The 16,878-nt window shown below is 44.9% G+C and overlaps 1 protein-coding gene across 3 annotated transcripts in view; it reads right to left on the bottom strand.

Moving 5' to 3' along the window:
* ESYT2 (extended synaptotagmin 2) overlaps positions 1-16,878 on the bottom strand; it is a 103,149-nt gene that overhangs the window by 52,835 nt on the left and 33,436 nt on the right. For all 3 annotated transcript variants that reach the window (XM_012445293.3, XM_064366832.1, XM_064366869.1), the window contains exons 3-6: positions 15,709-15,843; positions 12,026-12,102; positions 7,129-7,201; positions 6,798-6,887 (exon numbers count right to left, since the gene is read on the bottom strand). In XM_012445293.3, coding sequence (XP_012300716.3) covers positions 6,798-6,887; positions 7,129-7,201; positions 12,026-12,102; positions 15,709-15,843 — 375 coding nt within the window. The remainder of the gene's footprint in view (positions 1-6,797; positions 6,888-7,128; positions 7,202-12,025; positions 12,103-15,708; positions 15,844-16,878) is intronic.

Here is a 16,878-nt window from a genome sequence, read left to right as displayed (position 1 = left end):
TTACTACGTGTTAGGTATTGTACTAAGTAGTTTACGTTTATTGACATTTAATTTTGATTTAATTGTGTGATACTGTCATGCCTGTTTTACAGATGGGAAAACTGAGGCTTGGAGAAATAAAATAAGTTGTTTAAAAGATACAGTAAGAGAAAGAACTGGGAATGGAAAGCCAGGCTGTCCAACACACACTCTTGTCACCTAACCAAGGCACTGTGCTGCCGTCTTCACCTAGGCTCCAAGTTCATCACCTCAGCAATGCTGATGGTTTTTTTTCCCTCTTCGACAAGTTCTACATTGCAACAGCTAAACAAACCAGCAAGTAGAAAAATGTGTAAAGGTTTCCTAACGGTTTCTAAATCATCCAGATAGTAAAAAGAAGCACACAAAATAAAAAACCCTTCTAGAAATATCTTTCACCAGGATGAGGAGGAATTACTTGGCAGCTGACAGTGAACTCTGTTCTCATATTTTCCAGTAAAAGAAACAGAAAAATTTCCTTTTCACTGAAGCACATGTTTGATTACTTTACTCACCATATAAGGAAATGAGTGATTCTGAACTTTTCAGCCCCATCCTTCTTTTCTGAGCACGAAATTTCATTTGGAAGTTAATATGCTATTTTAAAAGTAAAGTCATCTATGGAAGTTCCAAACTAAGTAAGAGTACTATCAAATGCTAAGGAAGATTTAAAGATTTGGATTTTGTTACATTCTGAAATCAATGTTTTCGCTAAATTGTTAAAAATGTCCCTGGCTAAAAATGGGTAAGTTAAAAATACTTAGCAATTAGTTAAGATTAATGGGGATTTTTTTTTGGTCAATAATGAAGGTGGTTTCTTAAATATACTGGACTTTTAACGACTGGCATGTGAAAAAAAAAAACAAACCATGAATTTTAAATCTTCTGAATCTCTTAACTTCCTGAAATTTTAACAGTAAAATTTGACAGAGATGACCTAGAAGTTTTCGGAATTTCCAATGTTTTGTGTACTTAAATTCGATTCAAAATAAGCCCATTGTTTCAGTAATAAGAAAATCAGAACAGTGATTTTACTCATAACAGGAAGTGACAGCACTTAATTATTTTGTTTTCATACAGAAAACGTACAACCTGTCGTAAACTTAGTTTATGACAGGTGTAGATAAACCCGTATTTTAAAAGCCAAATCACATTTTTTAATAGGTTACTTGAATCAAATTGTATGAGTTAATATTCCTCCTTTAAATTATATATGATGCTGAAGGTATCTCCATAAAAGACTCATCAACGGCACATCTTGAAGAGATATTTCGGAAACAGATCAATTCATCCATCATTCATTTACCAAACTCTAAGGAGACAGTTATGGTCCTTGCTTCAAAGAGCTAACAATAACTGTGCAGAAACTGCTGAAAGTAAGTGAAACAAAAGGGGCAAAGAAAGCCTTGTGCAGCGAAGGAAAAGACACAGGGAAGCAGGAGCGAGGTGCAGGCGGATACGATTCCTAGGGTATAATTTGTGAAGATTGGGATGCTCACTGGGGCAGCAGGGGGAAATCAGGCTGGAAAGGGAGAGCCCGTCTAAATCACCACAATCTCATCTGCCAGGGAGAGACAACCATATGGGCAGCGCGCACCTGGAGAACATTACACAGACAACAGAGACAACCAGATGGGCAGCGCGCACCTGGAGAAGATTACCCGGACAACAGAGACAACCAGATGGGCAGCGCGCACCTGGAGAAGATTACCCGGACAACAGAGACAACCAGATGGGCAGCGCGCACCTGGAGAAGATTACCCGGACAACAGAGACAACCAGATGGGCAGCGCGCACCTGGAGAAGATTACCTGGACGACAGTGAACACGAGGGAGAGACAACCATATGGGCAGTGCGCACCTGGAGATTACCCAGACAACAGAGACAACCATATGGGCAGCGCGCACCTGGAGAACATTACACAGACAACAATGAACACGAGGGAGAGACAACCATATGGGCAGCACGCACCTGGAGAAGATTACCCGGACAACAGAGACAACCAGATGGGCAGCGCGCACCTGGAGAAGATTACCCGGACAACAGAGACAACCAGATGGGCAGCGCGCACCTGGAGAACATTACACAGACAACAATGAACACGAGGGAGAGACAACCATATGGGCAGCACGCACCTGGAGAAGATTACCCAGACAACAGAGACAACCATATGGGCAGTGCGCACCTGGAGAAGATTACCCGGACAACAGAGACAACCAGATGGGCAGCGCGCACCTGGAGAAGATTACCCAGACAACAGAGACAACCAGATGGGCAGCGCGCACCTGGAGAAGATTACCCGGACAACAGAGACAACCAGATGGGCAGCGCGCACCTGGAGAAGATTACCCAGACAACAGAGACAACCATATGGGCAGCGCGCACCTGGAGATTACCCAGACAACAGAGACAACCATATGGGCAGCGCGCACCTGGAGAAGATTACCCAGACAACAGAGACAACCATATGGGCAGCGCGCACCTGGAGATTACCCAGACAACAGAGACAACCAGATGGGCAGCGCGCACCTGGAGAAGATTACCTGGACGACAGTGAACACGAGGGAGAGACAACCATATGGGCAGTGCGCACCTGGAGATTACCCAGACAACAGAGACAACCAGATGGGCAGCGCGCACCTGGAGAAGATTACCCGGACAACAGAGACAACCAGATGGGCAGCGCGCACCTGGAGAAGATTACCCAGACAACAGAGACAACCATATGGGCAGCGCGCACCTGGAGATTACCCAGACAACAGAGACAACCAGATGGGCAGCGCGCACCTGGAGAAGATTACCCAGACAACAGAGACAACCAGATGGGCAGCGCGCACCTGGAGATTACCCAGACAACAGAGACAACCAGATGGGCAGCGCGCACCTGGAGATTACCCAGACAACAGAGACAACCAGATGGGCAGCACGCACCTGGAGAAGATTACCCGGACAACAGAGACAACCAGATGGGCAGCGCGCACCTGGAGATTACCCGGACGACAGAGACAACCAGATGGGCAGCGCGCACCTGGAGAAGATTACCCAGACAACAGAGACAACCATATGGGCAGCGCGCACCTGGAGAAGATTACCCAGACAACAGAGACAACCATATGGGCAGCGCGCACCTGGAGATTACCCAGACAACAGAGACAACCAGATGGGCAGCGCGCACCTGGAGAAGATTACCCAGACAACAGAGACAACCAGATGGGCAGCGCGCACCTGGAGAAGATTACCCAGACAACAGAGACAACCATATGGGCAGCGCGCACCTGGAGATTACCCAGACAACAGAGACAACCATATGGGCAGCGCGCACCTGGAGAAGATTACCTGGACGACAGTGAACACGAGGGAGAGACAACCATATGGGCAGTGCGCACCTGGAGATTACCCAGACAACAGAGACAACCATATGGGCAGTGCGCACCTGGAGAAGATTACCCAGACAACAGAGACAACCAGATGGGCAGCGCGCACCTGGAGAAGATTACCCGGACGACAGAGACAACCATGTGGGCAGCGTGCACCTGGAGAAGATTACCCGGACAACAGAGACAACCATATGGGCAGCGCGCACCTGGAGATTACCCAGACAACAGAGACAACCATATGGGCAGCGCGCACCTGGAGAAGATTACCCAGACAACAGAGACAACCAGATGGGCAGCGCGCACCTGGAGAAGATTACCTGGACGACAGTGAACACGAGGGAGAGACAACCATATGGGCAGTGCGCACCTGGAGAAGATTACCCGGACAACAGAGACAACCAGATGGGCAGCGCGCACCTGGAGAAGATTACCCAGACAACAGAGACAACCATATGGGCAGCGCGCACCTGGAGATTACCCAGACGACAGAGACAACCATATGGGCAGCGCGCACCTGGAGAAGATTACCCAGACAACAGAGACAACCAGATGGGCAGCGCGCACCTGGAGAAGATTACCTGGACGACAGTGAACACGAGGGAGAGACAACCATATGGGCAGTGCGCACCTGGAGATTACCCAGACAACAGAGACAACCAGATGGGCAGCGCGCACCTGGAGAAGATTACCCGGACAACAGAGACAACCAGATGGGCAGCGCGCACCTGGAGAAGATTACCCAGACAACAGAGACAACCAGATGGGCAGCGCGCACCTGGAGAAGATTACCCAGACAACAGAGACAACCATATGGGCAGCGCGCACCTGGAGATTACCCAGACAACAGAGACAACCAGATGGGCAGCGCGCACCTGGAGAAGATTACCTGGACGACAGTGAACACGAGGGAGAGACAACCATATGGGCAGTGCGCACCTGGAGATTACCCAGACAACAGAGACAACCATATGGGCAGTGCGCACCTGGAGAAGATTACCCAGACAACAGAGACAACCAGATGGGCAGCGCGCACCTGGAGAAGATTACCCGGACGACAGAGACAACCATGTGGGCAGCGTGCACCTGGAGAAGATTACCCGGACAACAGAGACAACCATATGGGCAGCGCGCACCTGGAGATTACCCAGACAACAGAGACAACCATATGGGCAGCGCGCACCTGGAGAAGATTACCCAGACAACAGAGACAACCAGATGGGCAGCGCGCACCTGGAGAAGATTACCTGGACGACAGTGAACACGAGGGAGAGACAACCATATGGGCAGTGCGCACCTGGAGAAGATTACCCGGACAACAGAGACAACCAGATGGGCAGCGCGCACCTGGAGAAGATTACCCAGACAACAGAGACAACCATATGGGCAGCGCGCACCTGGAGATTACCCAGACGACAGAGACAACCATGTGGGCAGCGCGCACCTGGAGAAGATTACCCAGACAACAGAGACAACCAGATGGGCAGCGCGCACCTGGAGAAGATTACCTGGACGACAGTGAACACGAGGGAGAGACAACCATATGGGCAGTGCGCACCTGGAGATTACCCAGACAACAGAGACAACCAGATGGGCAGCGCGCACCTGGAGAAGATTACCCGGACAACAGAGACAACCAGATGGGCAGCGCGCACCTGGAGAAGATTACCCAGACAACAGAGACAACCAGATGGGCAGCGCGCACCTGGAGAAGATTACCCAGACAACAGAGACAACCATATGGGCAGCGCGCACCTGGAGATTACCCAGACAACAGAGACAACCAGATGGGCAGCGCGCACCTGGAGAAGATTACCTGGACGACAGTGAACACGAGGGAGAGACAACCATATGGGCAGTGCGCACCTGGAGATTACCCAGACAACAGAGACAACCATATGGGCAGTGCGCACCTGGAGAAGATTACCCAGACAACAGAGACAACCAGATAGGCAGCGCGCACCTGGAGAAGATTACCCGGACGACAGAGACAACCATGTGGGCAGCGTGCACCTGGAGAAGATTACCCGGACAACAGAGACAACCATATGGGCAGCGCGCACCTGGAGATTACCCAGACAACAGAGACAACCATATGGGCAGCGCGCACCTGGAGAAGATTACCCAGACAACAGAGACAACCAGATGGGCAGCGCGCACCTGGAGAAGATTACCTGGACGACAGTGAACACGAGGGAGAGACAACCATATGGGCAGTGCGCACCTGGAGATTACCCAGACAACAGAGACAACCATATGGGCAGTGCGCACCTGGAGAAGATTACCCAGACAACAGAGACAACCAGATGGGCAGCGCGCACCTGGAGAAGATTACCCGGACGACAGAGACAACCATGTGGGCAGCGTGCACCTGGAGAAGATTACCCAGACAACAGAGACAACCATATGGGCAGCGCGCACCTGGAGAAGATTACCCGGACGACAGAGACAACCAGATGGGCAGCGCGCACCTGGAGATTACCCGGGTGACAATGAACACGGAAGGCAGCAAAGGGAGACACCAGCCAGAGGCTGCAGGAGCCCAGGTAAGGAGGAAGGAGTCTAGTTGGAGTAACAGTTCTGTTGTCTTAGTTTTGTGGGAAATAGCAGACAGTAAGTATTAACTACTTAAAAAAAAAAAAAAACCACACACACAGTACAGGTTCAGCATCCCTAATGTAAAAATCCAAAATGCTTCAGTATCAGAAACTTTTTGAGTACTAGCATCATGCTCAAAGGAAATATTCACTGGAGTCTAATGCAAATAGTATAAAAACTGAAACACATATGGTCCCAAGCATCTCCGATAAGAAATATTCAACCTGCATATAAAACTGTATGTAGAGTTCATTAAACACACCCCAAATGAGGAAGGAGGTGCACCCAAATGATGGCAGCACTTATCTCTGGAGGGGAAAGAGGGAGGTTTACAGGTGAGTCTTCTCAACAGTGTTCAGGAACATGAGCTCTGTATCAGACTAAACTGGATCTGTACACAGGCTCTTACTAGTTGTATGATTTTGAAAAATAAGGGGAAAAAAGTCTTAGTTTCTGAACAGTAAAAGGAAACAACATTAATATTTAGTACAGTTAGGATTAAATGAGAAAATATCTATAAATGATATTAAGTGAGGTGCTAAATAAAATGTGAGCTAAGACCTACACTTCTGAAGAAGTCTGTGTTCAAATTTTTGTAACATTTTTATAAGCAGGAAAGAGAGCTGCTTATCAAGAGATAAGCTCTCAGTTAAGGCACAAAGAGATACCAAAAACCCCACAAGATTCATGCAACAGAAAGGGACAATGAGCTGATAAAATTTTGTTTCTCTGCTTATATATTCTTCCATGGGTACGTATTTCTGTCCCGAATGGGGAAAAAAAAAATGAAATAAATATGGACTTACTGGTTTCCTAAGGAAGAAGATAGACAAAGCTCCAACTAAAGGCATATCTCCAATCAACGGTTCCAGAATCACCCGCATGGTACCATGAATCTAAACTCAAAACAGGAAACCAGAACATGTAATAGAAAACAATTCTGCAGGGCCACTTAACTCAAGGAGTTTGCATGTGCATCTTAGTAACTTCTGAGCATGTGGCTTATATCTCTCAACTATGACCTACAGTTAAAAACTGAACTTCAGAAAAACTCCAAGCTAAAAAAACTTCTTGATTTTCTTTTTGAATACAGCTTAAAGAACTTTAGAAAACTACCAACCTTTTTTTTAACCTTACCTGAATACTTTTCACACCAGCTCTACAAAAATAGCGTTTGATCTCCAAATCAATCTCACAATTTCCTACAAAACTAACAAAGAAAAAATTCTGCATTACATAATGTGAGTGAAATGAACTATTTTGTTAATCAATACAGACCTGCAAGATATAGAATCTGAATAACATGACAGTAAAGCAACCAAAATCAGATCGTAGGTAAAAACCATAAAATGTGGCCTATCACATCATAGAATTTTACTGGTCCAGGTCTGCAGGCCGTCATCAGATACAACACTGCTATGACACAGGGAGGAATACTCTTTATCAATTAATAAATAAATGTTTGTTGTTGGTGGTGGTCTTATATATAAAAAACTAAACATAAATATCCATGTTCAAAAGAAAATGTAGACAACAAAGTGCAACTTCTGAAGCAGTCTTTTGGTGCAATGTAGTTTTCCTTACCTTACAAATCTGATGTTTAAAACATTAGAAAGTTTAATTTTATTTCACACAAATAACTTTCACACTTTGCTTCCAAAACATGAAAAATCTCACAGTGCCCCAGGCCTCTGTAACATCAAAGACTAGAAACAGTGCATCTGTTTGGGGCCTCAATTTTATTCAATGATTAAGTCATATCAAATATTAATATGAAACAAACATAATGCTAAAGGCAAGATTTGCATCCATTTTTAATATCAACATGAAATGTCAAATACTTTTTGCATGGGTTAGTGTAGGTGCTGATCCCCACCCTTGGCTCGCGGAGGTAGGACGTCACACTGCTCCCTGACAATGTTTGTGGAGAAGTTTGATAAATCCTAGAAAGGGAAGGTCTATGCAGATAAGCAAAATTGTAACAAAAGGAATCTGGGATAAGTTTCTTCCAGTATTTATTGTCCTGGTGTTAAAGCCAATGCTTACAGATTCTTCTCACTGAGAACTGCTCTCTACCTAGTTGGTAAAATCACCAATAACCTGTTACAAAACTATTAAAAACTTTCCTTTTCTTCATCCTATGACTTGATCATTTTCTTTTCTTTGAGACGGAGTCTTGCTCTGTCGCCCAGGCTGGAGTGCAGTGGTGCGATGACTCACTGCAACAGCCGCCATCCAGGTTCAAGCAATTCTCCCACGTCAGCCTCCTGAGTAGTGGGGATTACAGGTGTGCACCACCATGACCAGCTAATTTTTGTATTTTTAGTAGATGTTGGTAAGGTTGGTCTCGAACTCCTAACCTCAAGGGGTCCACTCACCTTGGCTTCCCAAACTTCTAGGATTAACAGACGTGAGCCACCGCACCCGGCCTTGATCATTTTATTTCCTAGTATTTTTCAATTACTCCTTCCAATTAAAGTGCCAGTTTAGTTAAAGTGCTTGTCTAGAACTCACAACAAAGTAGAACGCCGATTTGTTCAGACACATAAATCTGAGGATACTTTGCATAAGTTATGGTAGTTAACCATGAAACCAGACTTCAACTTCAGAATGGTGTCCACTGATTGATGAATTTAAACTTGCTTGGCGCTGAGGACACTAGACAGCTTCCACCCTCCTGAAGCCCAGTAGCAGCCCAGTGGACAGTCCCTCCTGGAGCATAACCTGACCTGAGACATACATGGGACTCTTCTTTTATTCCACTGATGACAATGGTGTTTGCTCTAGCACCAACTATTTTAAAGATGCAGATTTTTTTCTTATTAGATTGAAGCAAGTCTATGCTTCTTTCTGAAATAAAGGTAACCTGGTACCAACTCTGTACATTCACTGTATTTACACACTTCGGAAACTCAAAGATGATCATTTTAATAAAATGATCCTTAGTCAAGGACCTGAAAAAGCATACAGCTCTGAGGGGCTAGATACCACATGGTTGGAGTGCACAGCACTCACTGCGCACCACACGGTGTGTTGTGAGGCCCCACACGGAGCAGGAAGCCCTGAGCAAGCTCAAGGAAGGATGAGGACAAAAGACAAGGAAAGCCCACTTTTGAGCACAGCTGCATCACCGCCCTCAAGGCTGGGCAACAGAGTGAGACCCTTTTGGGGTTAGTTGCGGGGGAGCAAAGGAAGCCTATTTTTATCATGCTAGGCATGGTAGTTACCAGATCTTCAATTTTTTTTTTCTGATGTAAAATATTGTATTAAAATACACCAAAAATTGGCTGGGCACGGTGGCTCAGGCCTGTAATCTTGGCAATTTGGGAGGCTGAGGCAGGCAAACCACTTTAGGTCAGGAGTTCAACACCAACCTGGCCAACAAGGGGGAAACCTTGTCTCTACTAAAAATATAAAAATTAGCCGGGTATGGTGGCATGTGCCTGTAATCCCAGCTACTCGGGAGGCAGGATAATTGCTTGAATCCAAGAGGCGGAGGTTGCGGTGAGCCAAGATTACGCAACTGCACTCCAGCCTGGGTGATAGAGCGAGACTCCGTCTCAAATAAATAACATAAATAAATAAATTTTAATTAAACACACAGAAAATCTACCCTCATTAACATTTTTAAGCGTACAACTCAGTGGCAATGAATACATCCATAATATGCAACCATCACCACCATCCTTCTCAAGAACTTTCTTCATCTTGCAAAACGAAGACTCTTCCCCCATTAAACACTAACTGCCCATTCCTTCTGCCCCCAGGCCTTGGCAACCAGCATTCTGCTTCTGTGTCTAGGAGTCAGACTCCTCTGGGAACCTCACACAAGTGGAGTTACGCAGATGCTGCCCCTTTGTGTCTGGCTTGTTTCCTCCAGCATAAGGTCCTCATGGTCCAGCATGTGGCAGCCTGGAGCAGGAGGCCCTTGTTTTTAAGGCTAGGTCATATAGGCCACATTTTGCTTATCCACTTATTGGCCCACGGACACTCGGGCTGCTTCCGCCTTTTAGCTACTATAAATAATGCTGCTAAGAATGTGGGTGTGCAAGTATCTGCTCGAGTTCCTGCTCTCAATGCTCTCAGGTATGTACAACAGAAGCGGAATTTCTGGATCACATGGTAATTTTGTTTAAGGCTTTGAGGAACTGCCAAACTGTTTCCACAGCAGCAGTACCAATTCACATTCCTACCGACAGCGCACAAGGACTCCCGTTTCTCTACCTCACCAGCACCTGTTATTTTCTGGGTTTCTTTTGACAGTAGCCATTCTAATAGGTGTTAGGTGGTATTTCATTATGGTCGAGATTTGCGTTTGCCTGATGGTTAGTGGTCAGTGTCTCTTCATGTACTTACTAGCCATTTGTATATCTTCCCTGGAGAAGTGTCTATTCAAGTTCTTTCTACATTTTTGAATAGGGCTGTTTGGTTGTTCTGTTGTTGAGTTTCAGGAGTGCTCTATATATTCTGGATGATGACTGTTTATTCATGATTACAGGGAATGCATTAAATCCCGGATTGCTTTAGGTGGTATTAACATCTAAACAATATTAAGTTTTCCAATCCATTAATTAAAAAAGAATGTTTTGCTATTTATTTGTATCTTCTTTGATTTCTTTCAGCAATATTTTAGTTTTCAGTCTACAAGTCTTTCTTCTCTTTAGTTAAGTTTATTCCTAAGTATTTTATTCTTTTTGATTCTATTATAAATGAAAATGTTTCATTTTCTTTTTGGATTGTTCATTGTTAGCGTATAAAAATGCAACCGATTTTAGTGGGTTCACTTAATATCCTGCTACTTTGCTGAATTCATTTCTTAGTTCCAAGAGTTCTTTTTTTGTGTGTGTAATCTTTAGGGTTTTCTACATATGAGATCATCTCATCTGTAAACAGAAAGATTAAGTCCTCCCACTGGGTGCAGTTGCTCATGGCTGTGATCCCAGAACTTTGGGAGGCCAAGGTGGGTGGATCGCTTGAGCCCAGGAATTCAGACCAGCCTGGTAAACGTAGCGAAACCGCATCTCTACACAAAATACAAAAATCAGCCACACATGGTGGCACACACCTGTAGTCTCAGTTACTCAGGAGGCTGAGGTGGGAAGATCATTTGATCCCAGGAGGTCAAAGCTACAGTGAGCCAAGACTGCACCACTCCACTCCAGCCTGAATGATAAGCCAAGACCCTGTTTCAAAAAAAAAACCAAAAACCAAACACACACACACACACACACACACACACACACACACACACACACACGTCTTTCTTCCTTTCCAACCTGGATGCCCTTTGTTCCTTGCCTAACTGCTCCAACTAGAACTCCCAATATTGTGTTGAAGAGAAGTAGTGAAAGAGGGCATCCTTGCAGTTTACTGGTTTTAAAGAAAAAGCTTTCCGTTTTTGACCACTGAGTATAATATTAACTGTGGGTTTTTCTTATATGGTTTTTATTATGTTGAGATAGTTTCCTTCTATTCCTAGTTCATTGGGTGTTTTTATCATGAAAGAGTACTGAATTTTGTTAAATGCTTTTTCTGCATCCACTGAGATAATCACGGGATTTGGTTTTTGCCTTCCTGTTAATGTGGCGTATTACATCAACTAATTTTTGTACACTGAATCATCTTTACATTCTGGGAATAAATCCCATTCGGTCATGGTGTAAAATCCTTTTTTTAAAAAATTATTTTTTGGCATGGTGAGCTGAGAAAATCCTTTTAATATGCTGCTAAATTCGGTTTGCTAGTATTTTGTTAAGGATCTTTGTATCAGTGTTCATAAAAGATATTGGTCCATAGTTTTCTTGTGATGTCTTTAACTTCTTTTTATGTAACACATTTTATGAATAGCAATTATCTAGGCTACTAGAAACTGGACCCAGAAGGTAAGTAATATTTGGATGTCTAACAAGAATTTAGTCAAATTCCAACCACAGCAGGTATGATGTGTGCTCACTGTATCCTCCACCTTACAGGTACAGCTAAGTGACATTACACGCCATTAACCATGACACAAATATAACAAATAAAAACTTACCTAATCTGAAGGTCCAAAATAATTTGTCTCTTGTCTACATTTTCAGTATATACCTTAACACCATTGATCCTGAGGGGCTGAAATAAGAAGTAGCTTATTTTAAAATACAGAGGTCAAAAAAAAAAATCAAACCTTGTAACATAGTATAAAGAGAACAAGCTTTAAGTTTCAGACTATTTCAGGAATTAAAATTCTGCCTTCAAAACCGAGTGCAGCTTGATTTTCAGCTATTTAACGCCTGTTCCTCAGCTTCCTCTCATGAGCTGCAGACAATAACGGCCTCTTTTTCATAAGATTACTTTGAAATTAGGTGACAAAATAAATGTCAAGAATGAAGTGCACGGCTTGCTGACAGTAATTAACAAGCACTGGGTATGACTGCTGCTGTCAGCACATGCAGCATTACACACGTGCTCTTTCCAAGCCTCTTACTCTCGTCTCTTCCCATTTAACTTCACCCCTTCCCTCAACTCCATCCTTACTACTGTGTTTGAAACATAACTTCCTTTCATTTATTCTTTATGTCTCATGATTTTTTATTTCTTAAGAGTTTCACATCCAGGCACAGAGACTCAGGTCTAATTCCAACACTTTGGGATACCAAGACAAAGAATTGCTTGAAGCCAGGTGATTGAAATCAGCCTGGGCACCATGGTGAAACCTCATCTCTACAAAAAGTAAAAAAATTAGTTAAGATGGTAGTGCAGGCTTATAGTTCTAGCTCCTTAGGAGGCTGAGGTGGGGCGACTGCTTGAGCACAGGAGTTTGAGGCTGCAGTGAACTATGATTGTGCCACTGTACTCTAGACTAGGCAACAGCGTGAAACCCCACCTGTTAAAACAAGCAAAAAACCAGGCGCAATGGTTCAAAGCTGTAATCTCAGCACTTTGGCAGACTGAAGCAGAAGAAACACCTGAGCCTAGGAGTCTGAGACCAGCCTTAGTGGAGACCCCATCTCCACAAAAAATACAAAAATTATCCAGGCACGATGGCATGCACCTGTAGTCCCAGTTACTCGGGAGGGTGAGGTAGGAGGAATGCCTTGAGCCTGGGAGGTTGAGGTTACAGTGAGCAGTGATCATGCCACTGTACTCCAGCCTGGGTGACAGAGTGAGACCCTGTCTCAAAAAAGAAAGAAACACCTTACCTCTAGAGTACACTGCTTACTGTGACAAGCTGGAGTGTATTAAAATCACACCTCTCAACTAGCTGTCAAATGGAACTCTAAGCCCTTACTTGAGAGTCTAGCCACCTCCTATGCTCCCAAGTTTCCAGGCTTCTTCTTTATACTAGCTAAGCAATGTACAGACTGCGCTGAGAAACACAACCAACACGCTATGCTAGCAAGTGAAAACGGCGCATGCATCATGTGCATCAGATAACATACTCCCCAAATGACACAGAGATTCAGGGACCGACCCACTCCAGATGACTGGGCATTACCTAATGAAGGACAAACAACTGGAGGCAACACCATCCAGCTGCCTGCGAGTCTGGTCAGCACACAGTCTGGCCAAGGACCCTGCACGGGACTCTGAATGCCATTCTATCCATCCCTTCATCAGAAAGCCTAGTTTTGCCATTTTTAAGACATTGGTACAGTAGATGAAAATGCCAAAGCTATCTTTACTGAATCAGTACTCCTCTTAATACTCTTTTGCTATTCTCCAAGGATCTTCTTATTGAGTTGGTATCAAGCTTAAAGTGTGTGTGATGGAACTCGAACATAATTAAATTATTCCTAAAGTAAACCCGGCTGAGGCTGGAATTTTAAATATCCACAAACATGAGCATGCTGCAACTTAGGGCATTAACAGACTATGGTCTGCAGGCTAAATGTAGCCTTTGGCCTGACTCTACAGCCCTGGAGCTAAGATGGTTTTCACCTGGCTAAAGGGCTGTAAAAGGGAGGGATAGCAGGAAATTGTGCCACAAAGACGTTAGGTGGAATCAGAGCTAAAACATCATGACCTGGCCATGGACAGACACAGCACACAGCCCTTGCTTTACAGCATCTAACTTGTCACTGGGATTTTTACTTGCATTCACACGGCACTTTAACTTCTAATTGTGTTTTTTTCCCCATCTGTGGTTACCATTTTAGGTGCTGAAAGGTAAAGTCAACACTGAAAGTGTCCCACAGGTGTCCTGTGCAGAGACATGGGCTCTAGCACAGGATGGCCACGCCTCAGGCTCATCACAGGAAGAGCAGCAGCCTGCAGAGCGTGGGGTGGACACTGGCGCCCACTAACAGGTGGCAAACACACAGTAGCCACGCTAGACTCCTCCCGCAGCCACATCGATCATAACCCTGAAGCGCACCATGCGGCGACATCTGTGTGTGGACTCTGCTGTGCGCACCAGCGTGTGCGGATTGTGTGTGTGTTTACGAGAACTATGACGTCCGGAGTCTGTAGGCATATTAAACAACGTTACCTCGGACTATTGCTACTTACTTAAATACCGATTTAAAAACATAAAATAAAAAAGGAAAACTTACCAGGATCAACTAAACGTACTCTTGAGGCTTCTTCCAGAAGTATTATTAGGAAGCAGCAGCTTTCCTTTTTATATAACGTGACTCCATTAACAAAATCTGTCTTTCCTTCCACCTGTGTAGTTAATGTTATGCCTACCATACCAGCATTAGAGTCATTAACTGTTTTTTCTTTTAACATCCCGAAAGGGATAAACACCGTAAGCTTGTCAATTACTGCACATTTAGCATGAATTCACAGGTCAAACTCTCTCACAGGAAAGACTACGTAAAACTACTGCTTCCAAAAAGGGCATGCTGACAGAAGAACGTGCAGCAGAAGGACACGTTATGGAAAGAAAGTCAGAGTTAAAGAGAAGCCATGTATGGAGGCTGACATGGCCAAGACAGCACCACAGGTGAGAGGGCAGCAGCACAGCTTCCCAACAGAGACGGGAAAAAGACACCATGGCGGGAGGCGGAGCCCGAGCGACAGAGACGGGAAGGGCACTGTGGGCGAGAGGGCAGCAGGACGAGCGAGAGGATAGCAGGACAGGCAAGAAGACAGCAGGACGGCCTCCCGAGAGATGGGAAAGGGCACCGTGGCTGGAGCGGAGCCTGAGTGACAGAGACGGGAAAGGCACCCTGGCTGGAGGCAGAGCCTGAGTGGGAACTGCAGGTGCACCCCGCAGACCTTCTTGGTGAACAATTTTCTCAGAACATAATCTGAAGCTGTCTGTTTTCTGAGATAAGGTCTCCCTCTGTCACTCAGGCTGGAGTGCAGTGGTGTGATCATGGCTCACTGCAGGCTCAACCTCCTGGGGCTCAAGTGATCCTCCTGCCTCAGCCTCTCGTGTAGCTCAGACTGCACACATGTGCCACCACACCCGGCTAACTTTTAAAATTTTTTGTAGAGTTGGGGTCCCACTTTGTTACCCAGGCTGGTCTCAAATTCTTAAGCTCAGGCCTCCCCAAGTGATGGGATCACAGGTGTGAACCACTGTGCCCTGATGAAGTTGTTTAAAAACAACAGCTACTTGGGAGGCTGAGGTGAAAAGATCACTTGAACCTAGGAGTTTGAGGCCAAGCTGGGCAACACAGTGAGGCCTCCGTCTCAAAAAAAAAGGAATAGAAAAGAAAATGTTTTTCATGTTTTCACAGTAGTCTGACTGTGTGCGCATGTGAAGACACTTGAGAGGAAACTGACCTGCTGGCCCACGTCGATCTTCGTGAAACTAAAGGTGCTAAGGTGGGTGTTTGCTCCCCGCACTGCTGGTTCTATAGTTTCTCGAAACAACTTCTCTATAAACTGGCAAATGAAAGGCCACATGTGTTTTACAGTCTGGAAAGGAAAAAGAACTCAGGTTAAACAAAATGCTGTAATGCATGACACTCACAAGTGCTCGTAAGAAACGCTCGTAGCTGACCAAAACCTGGTTTTAAAAATAAAGGAGGGGAGGATCTTCTTGTTACACAAGATCAACATGATCTAAATGCTAAAAAGTTATTAGAAAAACCAACGACTGATTAACCAATATGCTGCAGAAACTACTTATTCTGGTTAAATATTCTGTTTAACTATGTCAGCACACTTAAAGATTGCTAAAAATCCTGTGGTTTAAATTTGTTGCTGAAAACTTTCTTAAGCTGTATAAATACTAATAAGCACCTATTTTGTTTAACGACAGCAGAACTTCCAGCACTGTAAGTGATCATTGACATGAGTTCACTGTGTGGCCCTAAAGATGCATCAAATACAGAGATAAAAGAGATCTCATTCAAGGTATACTGCTCTAAAACCGCAACCTTCAAAAAAATGATTGTTGGGCCGGGCGCGGTGGCTCACGCCTGTAATCCCAGCACTTTGGGAGGCCAAGGTGGGCAGATCACCTGAGGTGGGGTGTTGGAGACCAGTCTAACCAACATGGAAAAACCCCGTCTCTACTAAAAATGCAATATTAGCCAGGCATGGTAGCACATGCCTGTAATCCCAGCTACTTGGGAGGGTGAGGCAGGAGAATCGCTTGAACCTGGGAGGCGGAGGTTGTGGTGAGCCGAGATAGCTCCATTGCACTCCAGCCTGGGCAACAGAGCAAGATTCTATCTCAAAAAAAAGAGAAATTGTTACGGATTACTTGGTTTCTTGAAACTTATTTCTTTATTTGTAATGCTTCTCAAAGCTTACAACTATTACAAAACAGATTTGAGCCCTGGCTGTTCAGAAAAGAAGACACGTGGCCAGAGATACAAATATGAACATGCCTACACTTTTCTCAAGTCAAAGACACAGTTCTCACTCTCTGGAAAGGAAAAAACGTGTTAGTTATGATTGAGGTCTTTGGGGAGCAGAAGCCAACCCACTAAAGTACAAACAAGC

Source organism: Aotus nancymaae, unplaced genomic scaffold (assembly GCF_030222135.1).
Source record: "Aotus nancymaae isolate 86718 unplaced genomic scaffold, 86718_ANA_hifiasm-v0.15.2.pri h1tg000002l, whole genome shotgun sequence".
NCBI lineage: Eukaryota > Metazoa > Chordata > Mammalia > Primates > Aotidae > Aotus > Aotus nancymaae.
This window is presented reverse-complemented; position numbering and strand designations above follow the sequence as displayed.